The 23,748-nt window shown below is 47.6% G+C and overlaps 1 protein-coding gene across 5 annotated transcripts in view; it reads left to right on the forward strand.

Moving 5' to 3' along the window:
• Positions 1–19,501, forward strand: part of vps13d (vacuolar protein sorting 13 homolog D) — a 61,331-nt gene extending 41,830 nt beyond the window's left edge. For all 5 annotated transcript variants that reach the window (XM_072713430.1, XM_023841423.2, XM_023841424.2 and 2 more), the window contains 6 exons: positions 39–206; positions 4,795–4,927; positions 6,085–6,280; positions 12,721–12,852; positions 16,146–16,386; positions 16,763–19,501. In XM_072713430.1, the coding sequence (XP_072569531.1) occupies positions 39–206; positions 4,795–4,927; positions 6,085–6,280; positions 12,721–12,852; positions 16,146–16,386; positions 16,763–16,894 (1,002 nt within the window). In that variant the 3' untranslated portion in view covers positions 16,895–19,501. The remainder of the gene's footprint in view (positions 1–38; positions 207–4,794; positions 4,928–6,084; positions 6,281–12,720; positions 12,853–16,145; positions 16,387–16,762) is intronic.
• The last annotated feature ends 4,247 nt before the right edge of the window (positions 19,502–23,748 follow it).

Consider the following 23,748-nt stretch of genomic DNA (forward strand, 5'->3'; position numbering starts at 1 on the left):
ACAATCTAGCAGGTAATAACACTGATGGTTCCCCCCAGGAGCTGATGGGCCAGGCAGCCCAGATTCTGGGCTCAGTAGACTTCCTGGGAAACCCCATGGGTCTTCTGAATGATGTCACCGAGGGCGTCTCTGAGCTTATCAAGTACGGCAACGTCAGCGGCCTCATCCGCAACGTCACCCATGGCGTATCCAACTCTGCTGCCAAGGTAGGGGTCTTTGTACTCCGGGGAAGAGTCCCACCGCCGAAACAGGCACCAGAGAAAGGTGTAGCCCCAAGTGTCCCCGTTTGGGTCAGGTGGCGTTCTGTGATCCTCGCAGAAAATGGAACCTTCCTCTTATGATAAAGTACCCAGTATCCAGCTATGCCCATCATTCACTATCCTTCCAGCTGCGAGTGGGAAGAGTGATGGATGGATGGATGGATGGATGGATGGATACATATGTACTTAATTGATCCCAAGGGAAATGAGTTTAATGAGCGTAACATCCGCAATAATAAGCCGCACTCTCTTGCAAATCTGACTGTTTATATGTCAGACGCTTCAAGGTATCGTAAAACATTCCTGTCAGTAACCTCTCCTTATTTCATTTGCATTTCTCACTTTGCGATCCACTTATTAATTACATTTGCATGTGTCTGAAATGTTCTGTCATTTACTTTAACACAACTTACGCAAGGTATGAACAGTTCATCTTGCTCAAAGGCATCGGAGGATCCCTTTGTCAGACTAAAACGGGCAAGCTATGATTATAATATATATATCATGACGTTAACCAGTACGCCCCCTGATGGCTGTAGCTGGAGCATATTCCATGGTCTTTCTTAAGGCTGGTCTCATTTAGCATCAGTGCATTAGTGGCCTCTCTGCGGCCGGCTTTGTCCCGCAGCCTGTTCAGTGTGTGGTCTGCCCTGTAGCCCAGTAAACCCCGGGCTCCTAGGCCCATATCCAGGTTCTGGCACGCTGCTGACCCAGTCTCCCCCTCACCACCAGCAGAGCTGCACCTTCTTGAGCAGATCCCACCTTTCAGCGTCCGCCAGCCCAGTGTAGCATCCGCTGTTCGGAGAGCTTGCTCGTCAGCTCAGGTCACTCTCGTCTTTGTCCTGCGGAGGTACAGACAGCCAGCAGGTCTCCTCGGAGAGCCCCGTCCTGGCTCTGGGAACGGTACTTTCACCCAAAAGCGCTCAGGAGCCAAGTGTGCTGTTTTTTCCTTTTTTTTTTTTTTAAATCTTCTGCTTATGGCTACTTTGGATGCAAATGGCTATCAGGAAGAAAAGATTTCCAGCACTTACAAGCATAACAGTTACGGGAATGCTTTGGAACTTTTAATAGTGCTTATCTCTGTTTCACTTTTATTGGTGCTGATATTATTTGTGTTTTAATTAAGTTGATTTATGTATTTGAGTTCTGGTTAATAAGAGGAGAAACTAAAGCAAGGTGTTCAGCTGTACTTGTGCAGATCCCAGCCTTTCGTGGTCTTCGCTTTACTCACCTCTGGAGGCATTAGTCTGCTGAAGTCCGTTTGCTTTTGTCCTGCTTGTTTCCACACCCATTCTCTGGATATTAAGATGGGATCACTGGTTTGCATTGATGTTTTGGTTGAAGCCCATCATCCAAGAGGATCCCGCGCGCTTCCACTGGACCCAGCAGAACAGTTTATGACCCTCTTTCTGCCTGAGTAATGCAAATTGCTTCTAGCAGTTTCCTACAAAAAAGAAGTTGCCAAGACGTTTTGTCATCAATGGTGGATTCCCACGCTTATTTCGAATCGAAATAGTTTTCATCCAGAATGGTTCATGATAAAGAGATTAAGTCTATTGTCCGTACCCGGTCTGGTTCGCTTTGCAGTAATCTGTCTTTCCCTTTGGTCTCACAAAACATGTGGTGCTGAGAGCTGAAATGTTTTATAACTTTGCGTGGTCCAATGCTGGCTTTAATCTCTTACATTTCTGTTGACGCTAAGATGTTTCATAAGCTCAGCTGGGGTCACTTGGTTTATGAGCTATCTGTCCCCTTTAGTCTGTTCCACAACAGGCCAGAACCCGCTAACTGATACCTTCTGTACGTTTTACATACTCCTAACTCCATGAACTCAAAGCTTCATTGTGAGAGGAGAAAAAAAAATCTCCTGCTTGGACGACATCTGAAGGAATGACTTTAAACTTTTAAACTCTGGCGGTGCCGCTCGAACTTGTTCGCCAAAATATCCCTTCAAAAAAAAAAAAAAAGGGTGGATTCATATCCTGAAGGACCAATCAGTGGTCAGAACGTGACTTGTCCTCCACCCTTTCTCTCAGGCCTGTTTTCTGTCTGTTATTGTCTCTGTTCACAAAAGTTTTATATATATATTTATGCGTTTCTCAACACATCAGTCTAGAAATATGCATATGTGTTGTTTGTCGTTTTCTCCCCCCCTCTTCTTTTTTTTTGGGAGGCAGGAGGGGCCTTGTTATGAAGCTGGTGGGAGAGGATCTGTAAACCTGAAAGCATACCCCCCCACCCCCCCAGCACCGCTCGGATCTGTTTAGTATATTGGTTTGGATTTGCGAGACGTGGCCGTGTGCTCTCTCTCTCGCTCTCACACACACACGCATACGCACACACACATACACACACACGCACACACATGTAGGGTATACATATCCTTATGGGGACCGCTCATTCATTTCAATGGGAAAAATGCTAACGCTAACTATGACAACCTTAACCCCTACCCTGCCCTAACCATAACCATAATTAACCTAACAAAATACAAGAGTTTTTGCATTTTTAGTTTTTTCATAGCAGTCACCGATTTTTATAAAACAGTTTTCCCTTATGGGGACCAGGAAACCGGTCCCCATAAGGGAAAAAACGGATATTTATTACGTGTTAACCCGCTCGCACACACACACACACACACACACACACACAGATACACAAAGGACTGTGAGAGAATGGGAACTGGCCTTCAGATGAACCCGCCCAGGGTCATCCCAAGTTCACGGCTGGCTCTCTCGCCGACGGTGCGATGTGGAGTCTGTTTGCGCAGCACGTGGCCTTTGGCAAGGAGCATCCGAGGCAGTAAGACGAGCCCACTTCCAGCAAACACCTGCTGAGGCTGCTTGGAGGTGTTTGGGGGAGGGAGCTTGGGGGGTGGGGTGCATTTCTGGGCAAAGCCTGGTCAGCTTTGAAAATCCAGCAAAGAATTACTCGCCTAATGCGTTGAACAGATGGGTGAAACGCCAAACTCGAAATGTAAAACTTTACGTCCCCTTAGTTTAACTCGGCAGCAAAAATCTGTTACTTGATGTGCTTTTTTTGGTTCTTTATATAACCCTGACCACTTTCCCCGGGGTTTTTTACGCTTTTGAATCCACTTTTATGTAACACGATTACACGTGTAGAGTTTCAGATGCTGGGCTGAGCGTAGATAGGGTGGCGATGTCTGGCCGTTTGTTTTGTTAAGGTTGGTCTGTTTTGAGTGCTATCAACCCGATGGTCGGCTGCAGGGTTGTATAACTCGTACCTTGCAAAATTTTCAGTGGTTAAGACTCCATAAACAGCCCAGAGTTTTCTTGTTTGTTTACTCTGAAAGAACTAGGCAGTGTTGAATATACTTCATAACTGTTTTTCAAAAGTTTGGAGAAGTGTGATGATTTTCAGTGTTTTGTGTTGAAGCAGAGAGACGGCGTAGTCTTGGTTATACATGGCAATGCGATGCACTGTGTTGCATGTGATTTAAAAATATCACATATATCAGAACAAAAACATCGGCTTTGTGGTAGCAGTTACAGATTGTGTGTTGACCGTATTGCAGATCTATAGCTCTCTTAGCAGAAGTTAGATATAGGAATGAAATGTTATGCGTTGTAGAGACACTTTTAAATGAAAACCTTAATCGTTTCTTTTAGGGAAAAAGTACATTCTGCCAATAAGCTTCTTCATTTTGAATGTGCCTTAAATAATGTTGGCTTTGTATTCTCAGATAGATCCAGACATCCTCATGAACACCTTCTTCAGAAATGTTCAAACGATCTATTATCACAAAGGTCAGGAGGTTCTTGGGGGGGATTTCTGACACAGTGGGTAGTGTAACCGCCAACACCAGGCCTTTGATTGAGACAAATGAGGGGCAATCGGTCACGCTCTCTCAGGCCCATCCAGTGGGGCATAGCTGGCTAATCAGGCAGTTCACGTAGACAGCCCCGTGGGGGCCCTTTGACAGGTTATAGTCCCACCTCCTGTGTCTGCTGCAGGGAACTGCAGAGGGATAATGAACTTAGATGATTGAAGGGCTTGAATGGGCTTGACCAAAGGCCCTAGGCATGGAGTCTCTGGCCAGAAGGACTCTTTTCCAAGACTGAAGCTCTACAGAAGAGTTTGAGTGTGTTACGTAGGTGTCCTCCAACAATGCTCTTACAATGCTTTAATTGGCAAGTTCCTACGGCGTCCTTCAAATATAACAATGTGGCTCTGTCTGACCCCAGACTGGTCTTTATTGGAGCCGGAGTGGTTTTCCCGCAAACACGCCAGCCGTCTAGAAGCCGCATTCAGACTGCCGGTCTGTTTGAAGTCCCGTATAAACTTCGCTTTGTGAGAATCTGCCATGGCCTCATTGTTGTACAGACATTCTGCAGGTCAACTCAAGGTCTCACCTTGTCAGCTGGAGCCCTCTAAGTTCCATTCAGACCTGCTCTTTATTCTTCGGCATACTTAGCGTGTCTTTGTGTCGTAATTGTGAGCAGGAGCTGGGCTTCCAGTTCGTTGACCTTGAAGCAGAGGAGCACTGAAGTAGACTGTCTGCTCCCCTCAGTTTGCAGGAACCCTGTCAGACGGGTTGGGCAAGACCATGGACACAAGACACCAGAGTGAGAGGGAGTACATCCGTTACCATGGCGCCACCAGCGGAGAACATCTGGTTGCGGGGATCCATGGATTGGCACATGGTACAACGCAAGCTCTGTGTGTGTGTGTGTGTGTGTGTGTGTGTTGTTGGGGGTTGGGATGGGGATGTAAACAGTCCAAAGCAGGGTCCTTCAAAGTCCAGACTGTGGTCCGGATGCGGACCGAACTGCAAGTTAATCGAGACCAAGCCGATAATGCACCTTATGCACGACTGTTTAATGAAAAAAGGCTTAATGTGGTTTGAAGTATAAAAATACAATGCAGAACCACCAAATTTCGCACACACATAACGCATAATAATCCTCCTGTTAAACCAGTCTTTATGTTAAGTTCCCGTTATTGTTAAATATTGATGTCTATATCGAAGGTTATTGTTAATTCATTAAAGTTCATGAAATGCTGTTATTGAAAATTGTTCCTGACCTCTGACTTTGAACAAAAATCAAAAGTCTGATACGGACCTTTGATCAAAGAGTTAGGGAACCCATTCTCCGTAGATATTGATATTTAACGCTGTCTTTCCAGTGACAAAACGCTCAATTCTGGAGTTAAATCGTGCCATTAATTTCTGCCTTGTTTTCCACCTTTACGTTTGTCCTGAAGGCTTTTGCTCTTTATCTTCATGCTAAGCAGACATTAGCGTTTGTTAGAGAGCCCCCGCCCCCCCATTCCCCCTCAGCCTGGAGGTGTCACACCGCTGTGATGTGACTCATTGCCGTTTGAGGTGGGAAGCCCGTGCTCTTCCTCTCGTCTCTTTAATGTCGAAGTTCACAGCCAGGGAGGTGTGTCTCGCCGCCATGAAAGATCGAATTCTGCTCACAGTCGTCACTGTGGTGTAGACAAGGTCTCCGTTTGAACTGTATGTAGCCGTTATGTTAGCTTGATGATGCATTACTATATTTGGCATTGTAGCAGTGTTATATATTTTTTTAAACGGAATCCTCTATGTTAAATGCTCCATATTTGTTCATTTTACTTTCAAATGAAACGTTCCCTCTGCCAGCATGACTGCCATTAAATTCCACGGCACTCAGCAGTCTGTCTAGGGGAAATCCGGCCTCCTGTAGCTGGTAGTATCGGCGATATCCATTACCGCTCTGGTGACAGGCTGCCCGCCTCTGTGTGAATGCTGGGTGCCGGTGTACTCTGAGTGACGCCAAGCCTGTCCCTCCCTGTCCCGCCCTGTCCCTCCCCACAGGCATCCTGGGAGGCCTGACCAGCGTCATCACCTCGACCGTGGAAGGCGTGAAGACAGAGGGCGGCGTCAGCGGCTTCTTCTCCGGCCTGGGGAAGGGTCTGGTGGGTACCGTGACCAAGCCGGTGGCCGGTGCACTGGACTTCGCCTCGGAGACGGCCCAGACCGTGCGGGACATGGCCAGTCTGAGCAACCACAGGTTTGAGCGAGTTTTGTCTACAAAAAAAAAAATAACGTTCCCTGGTTTGAGCCCCAATTTGGGCCCTGAACTTAAATCCTCCAGAAAGGCTTAAAAGAAACACAGTAAGCCAGCGTACACATGCCTAGGTTGATTGCAATAATGCAAATGATACTGTTTGTTATTCAGCATCATCATCGTCAGAGTTGGCTAATGCTTTCTAATCTTGTGAGGCCCGTAGTTTGAGCCTGTAACCGGAACCCTCTGGATGTAATGAGAGTCGCCGTGGTGTTGAGTGAGCCGCGGGCTCGGTTGTCACGTGTCGTGATGTTAAGCGCCCCGGTGTGTGTGCCGCCCTCCCTCAGCTGACCAATCGGCTTACGCGACAGCTGCCCGGTCCGCTCCATCACCTGGATCGTCTTTCTGCCGGGATGTTTTTAGTCATTCTGCTACTGGAGCTCATGTGAAATGTCCCCCGGTGAACCCGGGTGCGTATGCCGAGCGGCGCGTGGATACCCACGGGGCTGACGTGATATAACGGCGCTCAGGGCGGGCGGGTACCATTTCACAATAAGCGGCCTTTTATAGCCAGGTAGCTATGTATGAAGCATCGATCGTCCACTGATCCTGTGCGGCTCCTTCCACTTGATCTGATCAGACGCTGTTCATTACAGTCCGGACTGCCAAAGGGGAGAAAAATGTGTGTCATCAGGATCGATTTCTGTAGGGCTTTGCGATCTGCTTTCGTGCCATGGATATCCCGGGTTAGCTCTCAAATATTTAATGCGACTGTCACCGGAACTGACCGAGCCGCAAATCCTCCTTGTTCGAAAAGGACTCGCAAAAGTTGAAATGCCCCGATGGCGTGAAGGTTCTTGGAGTCCTGAAAACATGCGTCACCAGCCCTGTGACCTTGCTTGATCTGCTGAAAAACAAACGGCTCCGTCCCGCTGAGTCATGGGCCGAGGAGAGGCCGTCCGGCGGTCACATCCATGGCATGCATGGTAGGAGCATTTACCTATCAATATTGTAGGAGTACTGTATGTGTTTCAGGGAGCTGGGGGTTTGGTCCCCACCAATGGTGAAATGACCATCTCCACACACCCTCTACCAAATCCTGGGAGCCCAGAGGCTTTCCTCTCCCTGGCTCTTCTCACTTGGGGTGGGGTAGGGCTAGGGGGTGTTCCCGACTGGGGGACCCCCCCAAGTGGACTTTGTCATGATGAGCTAGGCCTGTGGGGGACAGGGCATTTGTTGAGGTGACTTGTGGAGGAGCCGCCGGAGCACGCCGGCTGCTGCAGGGTGCCCGCGAAGTCAGCCACGGGTCACGGACGAAACGTGCCTCACCGCAAGCTACAGCTGACGCCCTCGCACACACACAAACACACAAGTGCGGAGGAAGCACTAATATTCACTCCCAAAGACGCTTGTGTCCCATCGCACCCATATTGACACTTACACACCTTACACACCCGGAAATACGGGCCCGCGTTTGTGCTCCTGCTGATGTATAGAAGCATGCATGGGCGTATCCAAATGCCGGGGACCTTCCCCTCGGGTCACATTTCATGTCTTTGACGACGCCTGATCCCAAACCAGCACAACATGAAAACGTTTAGCTGGTTTACTCAAGCAGATGGAGCCCAGTAAGCAGTATCTACATAAACAAATTGATGATGTTTGGGGTATCTTGCTACTTAAAGTCAATGCCTGTACTACCAACGGAGTGAATTAGTCGTCCTCCCCCCGGCCTGTTTCTGACTGTGCGTCTTCATACAGCCCTTGGCCTGTCGCTGAGTTCTGTGTACCTCCAACCACGCGGCAAGTTTGCAAATGACAAAATGAGCAGGTGAACAACTGAATACGAATGAATGAACAAGCTCCAAGCAGGAAATGCCCCCTCTGTCCTACCCTTCAGCCCCCCCCCCCCCCCCCCCCCCAAAAAAATCCCAAAACTAAAAGCGAGGAGTGTCATGGCGGGAGGGGGTTTCACTCTCAGCGTTCTCCCAGCATGCACGGCTGCCTTCCGTTACATTTATCGTTCTGCCAAAGTATTTCGGGTCCGCTAGACCGAAACCTCTGGGGGGGGGTGGGGCAGCTGAGAGACGCCGCATTTGGTTGGCAGCCCGTCACTGTGGCGCTGCTCAGCCCCACCCTCGCCTTGGCGTTCCGTGGCTAGGCCGCGTGCCAGGCAGCGGCGTGGTGCAGAGAGACAGAGGCCCGGCAATGAAGCGATTTCAATTCTGTCAGCGCCTGTCGAGGTTCCTCCGGGAGGGAGCCCTGGAGCTCTGGATCACTGGAGCGGTACGAGGCAAACGTGTGGCTTATGCGTTCTGTTTTGACACAGCATGGGTGTGTCTCAATATCCCCCCCCCCCCCCACCCCCTGACACAACAGGCAAGCTGCCCGAGCAGGAGTCTGCTGTAGCCATTAATGTCAGACTGGCTCCGTTCCAAGGCTGATACTGACCTGAGGTTGAACTCTGGTGTTCCACCCAGCCGTCTAGGGAAGGACATTGTGTCTTTACAGCTTCCTGGTCCACCCCAGGGAGAGCTCTGGGTGTATAGGCATATAGCATTGGCAGAATTGCAGGAAGAGGCCTGCTTCGAGGAACCAGCCCGTCGACGAGGTCATGTGACACGTTTACCTTAATGGCGGTAACATTTTAGTAATTGTAACCCAGGGAAATGGCCTCAAGTCGTGTGTAGATGCGCAGTTAAGGATCTTTTATTGGTTGCTGGGAACATGACGGCGAGGATTTTTGCCCATGCGTATTAAACAGAGAGAAGATAGTTTGAAATGTCGTCTCTTATGTCATGGTAATATGCCTGTTGTGTTAAAAAAAACTTCGTTTTATAAATATTAATTGTATCTGATACCCAGTCTTGAAACCCACGAGCACATGTGCGGGTTCCTCTGAAAGTTACCCCGCAGAACCCTGAACCCAACCTGGACTTTTCTTTTTTCCTTTTTTTTCTTTCTTCTCAAACACTTGAATGTGCATGATGGTTCACATTAGCTCACACACTCATAAGATGTTCACATTTAATTCATTTCTGGACTGGCCATGACGCAGATGCCTTCAAGTGGAGGAAAGATCTGTGAGAAGAAGCTGAGATCATTCATATTGTTGCTGCTCAGGTTTGGCATTAATGCTACAGTTGAACCCCTGAAAGATGGTCTCGCTTCTCTGTCCTCGTCGTGCCCTGTGCCCCCCCGCCCCCCCATCCCAGATTAGCAGCAGCTGTGGGTGCCCCACCCCTGGTTGAAAGGGAAAGGCGGATTTTAGCACAGTGCCGCCTTTGTGCTTCGACTGGAAGCCATCTGGTCCAATCAGAGGAGGGCAGCTGGAGACTCAAGCCAGATGTGGGGGCTGGGGGGGGGATCCCAGCCTGGCGGCGCAGGGGTCGTCCTCACCGGGAGCCCGGACCTGGCTCGGCCCTGGCGCTCCCTGCGATTGGCTTGTTTCTCTGGCTCGTCGAGCGCATAAGCCTTTTTGTGCTAGCCCCAAGCCGCTAATTGGTTAACTGTGAGTGTCACTTGGGAAAAATGTAAAAGAGAACGATTGTGGTACACTGCGAATTTTCTGAACTTTCAAGCTAGATCAGTGCCCAAGCATATATATGGGTGGATAGTGAACATTTCAATAAGAGAATTATCCAGAGGTATTTTGCCTAAGCCTACTGGCTAACTGGAAACGTATGGAGTTTCAACGTTTCAGGCTTCAGCTTATTTTTTTTAACATTCCATTCTATTACTGATTTTTCTGCAATTAACATTGCATCGATACAGATGCTGCCTGATGAATAACATCTTGTCTGAAGATCTCGGTGTCCAGCCACATTGCACAATATGGCTATATCTGTTTTTGTCATATCTATATGGCCATTCACAACTTAGTGTGGGGGGGGGAGGGACATAATGGCCGTTTCCCTGCCAGGATGGTGTGGGGTTCTACAGAAGTTCCCTCCGCTCTCCTTCGACATAATGTACTGAATAATTCCTTACAGCCCTATGGTGTCCGCACACTTTGGAGGAACCACAGGTAGGGAGGGGTCTGGAGAGCTGGAAATGGGGGGGAAATAAAGGGGAAAAGCAGAGAATGTCACTTCCTCTGGCTCAGTTTCATGTGTAGCACAAAGAGTCTGTCCTTTGTGTGGTCTGGCCCCAGAAATCAGGCCAGAGGTGTCTGGTCTCCCCACGAGTCTGTGAGTGTGTGGAAGAGATGTCCACGATCAGGGGGGGGGGGCAGGTATATCAGGGTCAAAGGTGTGACGTCACGTCACCTTATAAGGCGAATCGTAGTCGTGCTGTATAAAGTTAATTTCTTTTCGTAAACTACTGCTGTTACATAAAGTGAAATTTATCTTTCCATTTTACTGTTATTCATCTTCACTAATGTGGTAGTTTAAGTGTTAAGTCTTTTATGCTGGAATTATTAAAATTATGCACAATTTGTGAGATTCCACCAGGAATGTCAGGCCATTCATTATGGAAAAATAGCCTCACCTCAGAGTCCACTGTGATGCTCCTGCCGTTCTCCTGCATCATGTCTCTCACACAAACACACCCTAACTTTCCGGAAGGAAACACAACACACATTAAATAGCGACTACAAGATCTTCTCCTAGTGAACCATAGAAGTAAATACTGGAGATTTACTGAATCTCTTCTTGGTAATAAAAGGGACTTTCTGCCAGCCCTGTTTATGAACTAAATGATTCTGAGATCCTGGTAACTGAGCAACGTACTTTATGGTGTTTCCCATAAATGCCAGATCTGGCCACATTTGCTGACGAGCTTCTTACTCGTTCTTACACCGTAACAGCAAACACAGTGGGATGAGAATCGTGACTGACACAAACGCTACGTCCCGCTGTGCTGTTAAGTACTGTAACCAAGCTAGCTGCAGTTTGCACACTAAAATAAGATCATCTTTATGAAACTTAATCGACATGAGTTAAATTCCACCATTTCACACAGCCTTTTATTGATTAACTGCTGGTTATGATACAGGGTCTTCAGTGAGTTAAGTTCACACACTAAGCCGCAGTGCGCTTCTGTGCTCTCCGCTCTGTGTCAATCGTCTCTTTACTCGCAGGTCTGGAGGTGAGTGTCTGCCTGCCGAAGCAGGAGTTGAGAATAAACCTTTTTAACGGAGGGTTGGGCTTCTCCAAATAAAAACTGTAAGAAAAAAAACTTTATGTAAGGAGATATATTAATCGTATGTGTTTTTGTAAACCAGGCATTATGTTTGATACTTAGGGGGATGACCCCCCCCCTTATCAATATTGGGGGGGGGGCGTGTGTCCCCCATCTCCTCCTAAATCTACGCCTATGTCCAGGGGTCCTTTTTGTGTGGAAGAGACACCGCCTTCCTGGGATACTGCTGGACGTCGAGTAGCCATTGGCGTGCTGTGGCCGTGGCTCGATGAGCCGGTTCCTAATGCCTTCCAGGTGTGATCTGTTGTCCTTCCAGTGGCTTCCCTGGTTTCCCGCCTGCAGGTTCTCCACTTACGTGCTTCGCATGTCAGCTCGTTTCGATGTGAAGCTGCATCTTCCCTTTTTGTTCTTGGCGTCCGTGTCTGGAACGCGGTGCGGCTTGTCAGCTCTCGTTTGCTCTGCGCTCGTATCGGTCCGTCTATTGGCTGATCTGCCGATGTGCTGCGTTTTGGTTCTCACGTCGTTTCACTGAGGTCCTTTGCAGTTGTGCGTTTTGTAGATGTTTGTTGCTTCTGGTGCCTTCATCCAGAGTGACCCACAGTTTGCACTCATCTGCACAGCTGGGTGTTTCATTGGAGTGACTTGGGTTAAGCACCTTTACCTTTTATTTATTTAGCAACAGCATACAAAGGAGAAGGCAGCAGGCTCAGCCAGTACATGGAGCAACTGGGGGTTGAGACTTGTCCTGGGGCCCAATGGTGAAATCACTCTGCTGACCCTGGGATTTGAACCCTTGACGTTCTGATCACTCCTAACCTGCTGAGTTACACACACCACGTCTCTTGTTCAAGGGAACTACATCAGGGTTCCCCAGTTCTGGTCCTGGAGGGCCAGTATATAATACAGTTTGCCGATTTTCCTGCTCAAACACACCTTAGTCAACTAATTACCAGGTTTAGTTGGAGTTTTTGAGCAGAGAAATCTGCAGACTGTTGTAAACTGGCCCTGAAGGATCGGAACTGGGGAACCCTGTACTGCAGAAAGACCCGGTCTGGAACATGAACCACCAGCCTTTTGGGTCAGTAACTGCTGTCTTGAAGTTCCAGGCTTATTTCCCTTTTGCTTAATATTGTTACAGTGGTGGTGATGATGATGATGATGATGATGATGATGATGATGACGACAAAGGCGACATCCACGGTGATAGAGGAAGACCTATTCGGCAGAGACTTTATAGCGGTGGTTAGCTTTGGCGTCGCCATGGCGGCCGTCCTGACGCCCCTCCCATCTGCCCTCAGGCTCGGCGTACAGCGGGTCAGGAAGCCGCGCTGCTGTAAGGGCCCCCAGGGTCTGCTGCCCCGCTTCTCGGCCACCCAGGCGGACGGACAGGAGCAGCTCTTCCGCCTAACGGACAACATCCAGTCTGAGTTGTGAGTGTCCTCGCCACCCCCCACCCCCCGGCAACGCGTACTTCGAGGGGAGAGACGCCAAGTAGCCGAGCGTGCCAAAGTGTAACGGTCTCTTACTCCAAACCGCAACTCTTATTATGCTTTATGGGACTACAAGCCTTTTCAGAAGTAATTTTCAAAGTAATTTAAAAGTATTTGAAGTCTCAACTGGAGTTTTCAGATTTATATTCAGTTCTTGGATGCTGATCATATGTCAGAATGGATTTTTCCGTGGACTACAATTTATTTTTTGTTAAGCATTAAAAATGTATATATAATGTAATTGCTTCTGACATAGAATGTCAAAGAATAGTTATAGAGTTCGTTTTTAGAGCAGCTCACAATCATGGATTTGCCAGAACCACAGCTGTTAATAACCCTTGACAGAGACTTCAAAGGCTCTCTTAAGGTCTTTTTCCCCCATTATGGGCTAAGAGAAGAACCTCCAGCTGTCCCATTCTGCCTTGGAGGTGTGGCCTGTAGTTCTCCAGCTGTCCCATTCTGCCTTGGAGGTGTGGCCTGTAGTTCTCCAGCTGTCCCATTCTGCCTTGGAGGTGTGGCCTGTAGTTCTCCAGCTGTCCCATTCTGCCTTGGAGGTGTGGCCTGTAGTTCTCCAGCTGTCCCATTCTGCCTTGGAGGTGTGGCCTGTAGTTCTCCAGCTGTCCCATTCTGCCTTGGAGGTGTGGCCTGTAGTTCTCCAGCTGTCCCATTCTGCCTTGGAGGTGTGGCCTGTAGGTCTCCAGCTGTCCCATTCTGCCTTGGAGGTGTGGCCTGTAGGTCTCCAGCTGTCCCATTCTGCCTTGGAGGTGTGGCCTGTAGTTCTCCAGCTGTCCCATTCTGCCTTGGAGGTGTGGCCTGTAGGTCTCCAGCTGTCCCATTCTGCCTTGGAGGTGTGGCCTGTAGGTCTCCAGCTGTCCCATTCTGCCTTGGAGGTGTGGCCTGTAGATCTCCAGCTACCTCATTCTGCCTTGGAGGTGTGGCCTGTAGGTCTCCAGCTGTCCCATTTTGCCTTGGAGGTGTGGCCTGTAGATCTCCAGCTACCCCATTTTGCCTTGGAGGTGTGGCCTGTAGATCTCCAGCTGCCCCATTTTGCCTTGGAGGCGTGGCCTGTAGATCTCCAGCTGTCCCATTCTGCCTTGGATGCGTGGCCTGTAGATCTCCAGCTACCCCATTCTGCCTTGGGGGTGTGGCCTGTAGATCCCCAGCTACCCCATTTTGCCTTGGGGGTGTGGCCTATAGATCTCAAGCTACCCCATTCTGCCTTGGGGGTGTGGCCTGTAGATCTCCAGCTACCCCATTCTGCCTTGGGGGTGTGGCCTGTAGATCCCCAGCTACCCCATTCTGCCTTGGGGGTGTGGCCTGTAGATCCCCAGCTACCCCTTTTTGCCTTGGGGGTGTGGCCTGTAGTATTGGTGCTATGCTTTATTTTCAGTATCTCATAAAACACCAAAGGTCTCAGTGGCTTTTTAGCATATGTTTAAAAGGCGCCGTAATTATAAACTGTGCCTGTATCCTGCTGACGTTAGTTAATGGCTGTGGGTTTCTCTCCCAGACCAGCTCTGCCGCTGTGAGAATCCGTTTGTCATCTCTGACTAATTAATCCAAGTAACGGGACCCCCTGCCTCTCTATGTGGCCTTTCACCCTTCACGTGTTTAAACTGACCATTAGTCTTATAGGCTTCTGTGTGTTTGTGTGTCTGTTAATCTATTTGTGTGTGTGTGTGTGTGTGTGTGTGTGTGTGTGTGTGTGTGTGTGTGTGTGTGTGTGTCAGAGCATGGGAGCGGAGCGGTGAGAATTTCCGCTCCTCGTTCACGAGGCTGTTGGTTACGCCCGCTCCTCCGCTCTAATTCGCACTACGCCGCTCCGCTCAACACCGCTCCTCGCTCCACGGAAATGTCCTCCCGCTCCAGTCAAATCGCTCCACGCTCGCTCCAATTTAAAAGAGGGACAAATATTCTGCATGCCTAACAAATGTCACCTTAAACCGAAGCCTTATATCATAAAGAAATATGAGCAACGGCAACAGCCACTCAGAAAATATTTATTTTTAAGCAACATATATAGGCAACAATGGACACGTTTGGCAATGGCATTCCACACAAAAATAGGCTTAAAAATAAAGGAATCAATGGTCTTAATAGTCTAAAGAATATACAGGCTAAGCATCTACGTTTTAAATTCCTCAATTTTTTCTGTTGATGCTGCTGCTGCGTCTCTATAAAATAAAATTTCACTGACAGCGTTACGTGAAATTTAAAAAATCCTATTAGACCTACTTTGAATGACAAAATGAATTTATTTGATTACCAATATTTACCAATATAGGCTTTTATATTTTAATTTATAGACTTGATATACTACAACCATATAAAACTTGCTCACGTTTTGCTCTGGCTTCCGTCTGTTCGCATAAAACACTCTCGTGTTTCTGAGAAAAATGATTCCAAAGTGAATCTTTACTCACTGAAACAGTTTCACCACCTTGTTATTCTTGCTCTACATTATTGTCATCTATACGTTTGATAAGAATATTACACTTGTATGATCTATCAGTTTCCTGACAAAATACATTGCGAATTCCATCTCGGCCAGTTTTTGTAATAGCCTTGATAATTGTACAGATGAATTCTGGGTAGATTTGGGCTCGCCTCAGAATCGTAGTGTGAGCGGTATCGGAGCGAAATTGGAGCGAGACAGAGCGACCGCTCCAGCCTTAATTAAAAAAACCGCTCCGCGCTCTGACTAAATTCCGACCGCTCCGCTCCTCGCTCACGCTCCACTCACATGCTCTGGTGTGTGTGTTTGTGCATGTGTGTGTGTTCGCATGCGTGTATACGTGTGTGCGTGTGTGTGAATGAGGCTCTCTTACCAGGGTTCCTCTGCCTCTCCTAATCGCCCATAATACTCTATTGTTGTAACAATCGCAGCTCTGCTCTAGGCTTCAGCTTCACCCGCCTCCTCACCCTCTTGCCCGCCTTCTTTCTCTCTCCCTTTGTCTTTGAGTATTTTGGAATTTAATTCCACAGGTGCAGCATATTAGCTCTTCTGCTTTTGCATTTCTTGGATTTGTTTCATCTGCTTTCATTTAAGCTGCCGTGTGTTTTTGTTAAACCTGTCCCTGCTCAGTTTTCCAAGTCAGAGATGGTGCAAAGAGCATCACCAGTCACCTGCGCTGCCACTCAGCCAGTTGTTGCTCTTCCTCCCATCGTTCTTACGGTGTATCTTTAAATATTAAAGCTCTGCACTTCCTGTGCGCTTTCCCGCACCCATACAGCTTCATTGCCGTGGAAACCATCGACACCTACTCCGTGCTCATCTCCTCCAAAGTGGTGTACTTCCTGAAGCCAGGAGAGTATGCCGACCGTGAGGCCATCTTCTTGGAGGTCAAGTATGATGACCTCTACCACTGCCTGGTCTCGAAGGATCACGGGAAGGTCTACGTCCAGCTCACGAAGAAAGCCGACAACACCAGTAGCGGAGTGGCCATTCCGGGCCCATCACACCAAAAACCCTTGGTGAGTGATTGAAGAAGGTGTTGCATGACAAGATCAGCCTAAGAAGTTTCCTTCATGCACTTAAGGGCGAGTTAAATGATGCAACAAACCAGACTTTCGATCACTGACTGTTTTAACCTGATTTGTTTACTGCTCAATGCTTCCTTTTGGGTTAATTCAGGCAGTGATTGACAGCAGACAGAAATCCCATCCAATGTGGGCTTTTGAAGCCTCATTACTCCCATCATTAGACAGCATTACTGCTAATGGTGGATTGAGCACCAGTGTTCGCGTTTTATGTGAGGATCCTTCTGCTTTTCGACGGTGTTTGGCAGCCCTGGATGGCTCATTGGGATGTGTGTAGCTTGCGCAGACTGACTGCGGTTTCATGTCACAGGTTCACGTGAAGAGCGAAAGCCTCGCCATCAAGATATCTCAAGAGATCAACTACGCCAAGAGCCTATATTATGAGCAACAGCTCATGTTGCCGCCCAATGAGAATGAAGATAGCCTGCTGCTGGATTCCTGACTGACCAATCAGATGGCAGTCAGATGTTTTTTTTCTGAACAAAGTGAGCATTGAAACACCAATCAGCCCTGCTGGGAGGCACTTTATTTTGTACACAGATTAGGGTGCTCAAAGAAGCACATCTGTAAAATAAGTCAAATATGCACCAAGTGTTGTTTTATCAAGCTCTGTAAGTATAGGACTGCAAAGAGAGAAGACTAAAAAGATATTTTATTTTACAGAGATGTTTATAAAAGAACCATAGTGTGTAAGTGTATATACATACAGTGACATGTATATAGAGTTCAACACTACTGATGATGTGAAGATGTGTACCAATAACGGGTAAAGGTTCACACCTTATGAAGGAAATGGAATGGGGGATGGTCACGTGTTGGGGGATGGTCACGTGTTGGGGGATGGTCACGTGTTGGGTGATGGACACGTGTATCTGCCTTTTGCGCTTTGTAAATAAGTGCTTTTGGGTGACACGCACTGTAAATTGCACTCATGCTAATGCAGCAGAGACTGGTAGTGTCTGGGGGGGGGGGGGGCGGGGGTCGCCGACACGCACCCATCCTCACCCATGAGAACTCCAGGGGGGGTGCGACACGCCACTGAACACTATCGCTAATGTCTGCTCCATCCTGTGTCTCTGTGCTGAAATACATCATTTGAATACTTTCCTTTTAACAAGCTTTTGCCGATAAAAGAGCGTTTTCATCGTGTGATTTTTATTTTATTTTCCTTCTTTCCTCCGTCCACCTCCAATGGGTCGAATCACGTTTGATCCCAAAAGCCGCGCTGCCAGGAATACCTAGACGTGTTTCATTAACTAGAGCGCCGCATCCTCTGAGCCTTCAGAGCTGACGTATTGTGCCTTTCTCCCCCGTTAATCCTTATTTTTCCCTATGCAATAAAATGTTCTGGCTCGCTATCAGAAATACCCAGAATGCCACTTTGCTCCACATCCCTCGCTAGGCCATTTCCCCGCGACGCGGATGATAAATGTCTCTGGATAAGACTGGCTAGCGACGGTCTCCTTTTATCTCGTAACTGCGGAGGCAGTGACCAATAACCACGGACCTATCAGCCGCTATCGGCTTGTGCTTACTGCTGGCCGCCTTCTCCTACAATAGCGCTGTCTGGTTTGGCGGCCTCACCCTGTCGTCCGCGTAATCAGGGCCTGCTGTGTGCCGGCGTTGTCTGTAGTGGTCATCTTCTCATTGTTGGGAAGGCAATACAGACACTCCATCCGCTGCACTTGCTGGGGGTCAAACTGTTATCTGTTCTAGTCCTGCTGGTCGAGTGCACATCTCCGCCCTTCTGACATTCTGCGGTTTCAATGGGCTTCTTCCCAAAAAGAATGATTTCTTTAATTTACCCTTGTGCAGCTTTCAGGTTTTTTTTTTTCAATACTTACTCGAGCCACTGAATGAAGCAATTTATCCTTTCCTCCCCTACATGTAAGAAATACCGTCTTAGGAGTTTAAAAGCATACGATAGGTTGGTGTTTGACCAAATGTGTAACTGGTGTTAATCGCTGCTTTGTGCTGTCTTGCGTCATTTTTCCTGTATGCTTATACCGTTTGCGGGCTTTAACGTGCCGCAGACACTCGTGAAACAAGTTTCCCTGATTTTTTTTTTTTGATAATCCACTTATTTTTCCAAGATTCTAGTAAATGATCTGACTAGACCAGTTTTTCAGAGCTGACAATAGTCTAATAAAATCAGTGTGTGTACAACATGCATGTATTTGTGAACGCTGTTTGTGTGTGTGTGTGTGTGTGTGTGTGTGTGTGTGTGTTTTCATTCAGGTTTTCTGCTCTCTGACTCCAGTGCATCCCTGCCTGCCGTCCGCCATTGCAGTATGTGTGTGTATATTAACCCTGCACAATGTCTTAGGACCACGCTTAACATAAAAAAAAGTTGTTGGCTCATTCAAGGACAAAGTGTCCAGGCCAGGCTGCTGGTTTCCAGACCCATTCGCTCGCCCCTCCCTCATTTTGCTGGACATGTCTGTGTGTTGACACTGTCCCCGGGTCGCCTGTGTGGCGTCTCACGTGTCACATGCGGAGTCGGACTTTGCAGCACTGCCTTTCCGCCGATCTTCACTTAACCTGCCTGTCTGCAGTAGGCGTGTGCTTTGCTGGGGCCAGATTCCCCCACCATCCCGATTGTAGGAGGGACTGCTGCTGACATCCGTAGGGTGAATAGCTCAGTGTTCGGAAAGGAAAGTTGAATTTTAATGATGCATTCTGACTTAAGAAAAAAAATTATGTTAAGAAAGTTTAAGAGGTTAATATTATTTCTTTATTAAAATGAAACTGAGCATAATAGCTTAACTATAAAGAAACTGAAATTAAATTGTTGTATAGCAGTGGAACAGACATCCTGACAGCCCATAATGTGTCCTGGTTATGGATTTCCTGGATGAAAGCTTTAAGAAAGATGTCATGCGATGGTTGCCGTTGCCCGATGCTTCTCCGAAATGTCTGGCCACTGGTCCCCTTGCCAGCCAGCGGTTTGCTCCTCTGTCCACTGATTTACATGGAGATTAACTTTTCTATAATTTTAAAGTGTACAGATTATAAAGCTTGATAATAAAATTAAGTGCATTAACTGCAAGCCTGTGGTTGGGACTTTGTATCTTTCCATTTCACCTAAATGGGGGGGGGGGGACAGTTAACTGTATTTCTGAAGGGAGAAAATGACGCAGCTCTGGAAAAAATTGAGACCATAACGCGGTTGTTTGTTTCACTCATTTGTCTAATTATGGGTATCTCATTAATGAAGGGCTTCTTCCTTTCTCTATGCTTCTAGGAGCCTGATACGATCCTGTCCTAGCAGTGTACTTCACACTTAATGTTTCCCCATTCCTTTTGAAGGTCACTTGATGTCATCCTCTGATTCATGAGAAACTGTTGGATAAGTTGACGGTCATCTCTGGCATTAGAAAGTCGCTTCTGCCCTCTACCTGGGTGGTTTCTGGTCATTCCCAGTGTCTCCTGCTTCACCTTATTCTCGTGTACTGCCTTCTGGCAGCAGAACCCGGACTAAACCAGGATTAAAAATGCAAATTTTAAAGTGTGTGTATGTATGTGTATGTATATGTAAAATCTAAAAAAATGGAGTGGTCTCCCTTTTTCCCAGAGCTGTATTTCTATAAGGACCAGCTCCAATTGCCAGCTGTCCAGTTGTGGATTTCTGTGGAAATCCCTGCCAATGAGAGTCACTGTTGCTGTCAGGATGACAAAAGTGCTCACAAGTCTCCCTCAGACTAACCAGGGGGGTGCAGATATTCTCCAAGCCTGTGTGCCGGGCACGTGCTGCCTGGTGATGGACGGGCTTGGTGCAGTGGCTGCCTGTGGCCCTTTAGCTCCCCATGCTAATCGAGCGCTCTGCGCGGCACAGGGTGCTAGCAGAGCGCTAAGCTCCGGGTGCTAGCAGAGCGCTAAGCTCCAGGTGCTAGCAGAGCGCTCCTGCTTTGGAGCAGCCAAAGGTGCATCGTAGCTGGCGACGGCTACCGCTTGCTACTGGCGGCCATATTGGGCCAGTGGCGACTGTTGTGTCACTTCTGCACTCATTCCCCGTTAAGGTTCCCTGATCTGACAGCCAGGAAATTTGGCCTCAAATGGATTCCCGGCACTGAGGTACATTCTAACTGAAAATCTTTCGGTTCCTCTCATCCCAGCTTTATCTAATGCCTAACAAAACCACAGCTGGAAAGTCATTGTATAATGTCAACAAATTCCGGTTAAAAAAATAAATTTAAATCCAGACCAAGATTTTGTTTCTACCAACCAGCTGAATGCCCTGTGACTCTTTATACACAACTTGGTTGGTAGAAACAAAATCTTGGTTTGGATTTGTTGTTTCTGGACCTGAAATGCCCAACACTGGCGTAGACCTTACCTCTTCATTGCAGTATATCATGTCACCTGGTGCTTCAGCAATCCACGAGTTTCGATCTGCTGTCTACAATCGGAAGGTCTCTGCCCCAAGACAGGCTCTGATGATTACTAACTGGCAAGATGTCTGTATTCAGAGGTGAAGTTTCATGCGTGCCTCTGTCCATGCTGTGACTGCTGGGATTTCCAGGTGTCAGGTGACCCACCAGGTCGGAACTAGGGAAATAGCCAATCAGAACCATTGTATTCATTCCATGTGTCCTATGATTCTCAGCAAACATTGCAAAAATATCTAAGGAGGCCCCACATGTGGTCTACAGAAATAACAGGCAACAAACAGCACCAGTTTAACTTCTAATCCTGTCCCCATGCGTGAAATTCAAATTCAGTGTCCTGAGGTAAATACCCATACTGGAGTATGCAAATCAGCCTTGTTTGTCTTTGCGATATCATGTGAAGACAGATGGCGTGCTTGGGAACCGCTTCTTCACATTCCCAGTAGCGTCGCCACGGCGATCAAACGTAGCAGCAGTCCTGCTGGTGGGATTTCCCATGCAGGTGAGCCCTAAGTCTCCCCGCCACCCCCACCTGCCCTCCTGTCTGATCTCCGCTCCTCCACCTGTGCCGGACCCCACAGAGCAGCCTGCTTCCCCAGTCGAGGAGTTCATCGCTGGGTGAGTCGCCTGCCTCAGCAGCCTCCTCTAATTTATCCGCTGTTTGGCTAACCTCTCTCTGAACCCTCCCCCCCCCGAGATATGAGCTGTCTTCTCCGACTGGTGCACACTGAGCCACGCGCTTCCATTGGGCCAGTTCACGCTTGACGCTTTTTTTCCGTCCGCGACGGCCCCTCATTCGGATGAACAGAAGTCCAGGCAGAAGATTATGGTTTGCCCCCCCCCCCCCCCCCCACACTCACTCTCACATAAATTTCAGCCACATATCTATAATATATACACATGCTTATACGAATGTATGATTGCGGTTTGAATGTGTGACCTCACCATGCATTCCAAACCCCCCCCCACACACACACACACACACACAGACACAGGTCACATACTGCTCACAGCATGATCTCTGCAGAGGAATTTTGTAATCGCACAGGGCGGTATTTTCGGTTTGCTTGAATTCAAATAAATGTTTATGAGTCTTGTCTCGTAGCCAAAGGTCATGCACTCTTCCCATTTACTGCAGTTGTTATTGTTTGGCACTGGATCTCACTGCACTTGTTTGGAAAGCGTTAAGATGGAGTTGCACGTCTAAAAATTTGGCCTGCCTGCTTCCATGTTGTTTTATAGGTGCACGTTTAATAGATCCTGTCAGCTTTGTCTGATACTTTGAGACAAATGTTCTCTCGCAGTCGGGTTGTCGATGGATGACGTTCAAAGTACTTCGTCTGTGCACATGTATTCAGTCAGAGCCAGTGCTGAGAAAAGAAGAAACTTAAAACTTATAACGACAGACTGAGTTTTTTTTTTTCCCCTTCATGTTTCCAGCCTCGGCTCTAAAATTCATTGTGCTGAAAGAAAAATTAATGGGGAAGCAACTATAGACATATTAATCAATTCAATGCGTTCGTTTTTTTCTTTGACAGTTGAGCTTTATGGTGTTCCCCACCCCCACGGAATATAATAAGCAATGCATTATTCGGTTGTGACCTACTAAATCGAGTAGTGCGGCTCGCAGAATGTTGAAGAACGACTTTCCTAAGAGAGAATGAGTATCACATTTAGCTGCACACTCAGGCACTGGCATTTCACTCAATGTTTAGATTCCAGCGAATGATTGTCACTAAGAGGCTGACTTTACTTGTATATTTGAATCTCACAGCACACCCCAGCGCATCAGCTTCACATGTACATAAACTACGACTAGAGGTCCATTTGCGTTCGATTTCCAGCGTGTTTGAGTAGGCCTTTCCCTGCGTATTCACATCAGACCTTCGTGTGTTGCCTACGGCTAAGTGCCGCGTGGAGAACTCATTCACATTAATAATAATCGCTCATTTCAGACTTTTAATTCCTGTTAATTGGGTGGCGACAGGCACCAGCTATGCACCAAAAAATGGAAACTAGGCTGGCCTGCAGAATTCTCATCTGGTGAAGAAGCATGGAGAGGCTGGGTGAATGAACAATGGAAATCCTTTAAACAGCTAAGTGCTTTGAAACCTGCAATTTTTCTCCTATGATTTTAAGTGGCAAATGTAAAGGATACACTCATGTTCAGCTGATGCATTTCCCAGACATGACTCTGCTCTGAGTGAACGTTCAGCTTTGCCAAGACGGCCTGCCTCTCATATCCCCCAATCCCCTAAATTCTATTAGATTTACATGCATTCAATCAAGTTACTGAGTTTTTTTTTTTTTTTAAAAAAGAGTTTTTTGTTTTGAAGTCTGAATAAACAGCCCAGGTCTAATTTAGTCTAACAGTTATCTGAGGCTAGAACAAGCCTCAGATAAGAATTGAACAAATAAACTAACAGATCAGTGACCGTTTGGCAGGATAAGTGGAACAGATGGGCTTATAGATGAACTTTAATGCAAAGGTTGCAGTCGCACGGTTATTAAACACTGTATTTTTATGTCTGGCTCTGGATTTTAAAACAACAATATCACAGTGACTGTAGGTAGGAAATGCTACGAGATGCTAACATACTTAGCTGATTACGATGATGCGTCACACGCTCGGCAGAATCAGGCAACGCACTGGTGGTCACGCACTGACGCCTTGGCTTTTTACAAAGAGCATGAAATCTCTATCATTCGTCATCACCCATCTCTTGAGTGGTACTCGCTGGAAGAGCTCGCCACGAGCCGCCACGGGAATCCCTCCAGACGGCAGGGATGACTCCGAAGCCAGAGGGCCGCCGTGGAGAAGGATCTTGCATTAATTTAGAAAACAAGGAGAAATCTTGGCGCTGAAGGCTTTCGCTGCCAAACAATGATTTTTTTAACTGGAACGGGG

Source organism: Paramormyrops kingsleyae, chromosome 6 (assembly GCF_048594095.1).
Source record: "Paramormyrops kingsleyae isolate MSU_618 chromosome 6, PKINGS_0.4, whole genome shotgun sequence".
Classification (NCBI taxonomy): domain Eukaryota; kingdom Metazoa; phylum Chordata; class Actinopteri; order Osteoglossiformes; family Mormyridae; genus Paramormyrops; species Paramormyrops kingsleyae.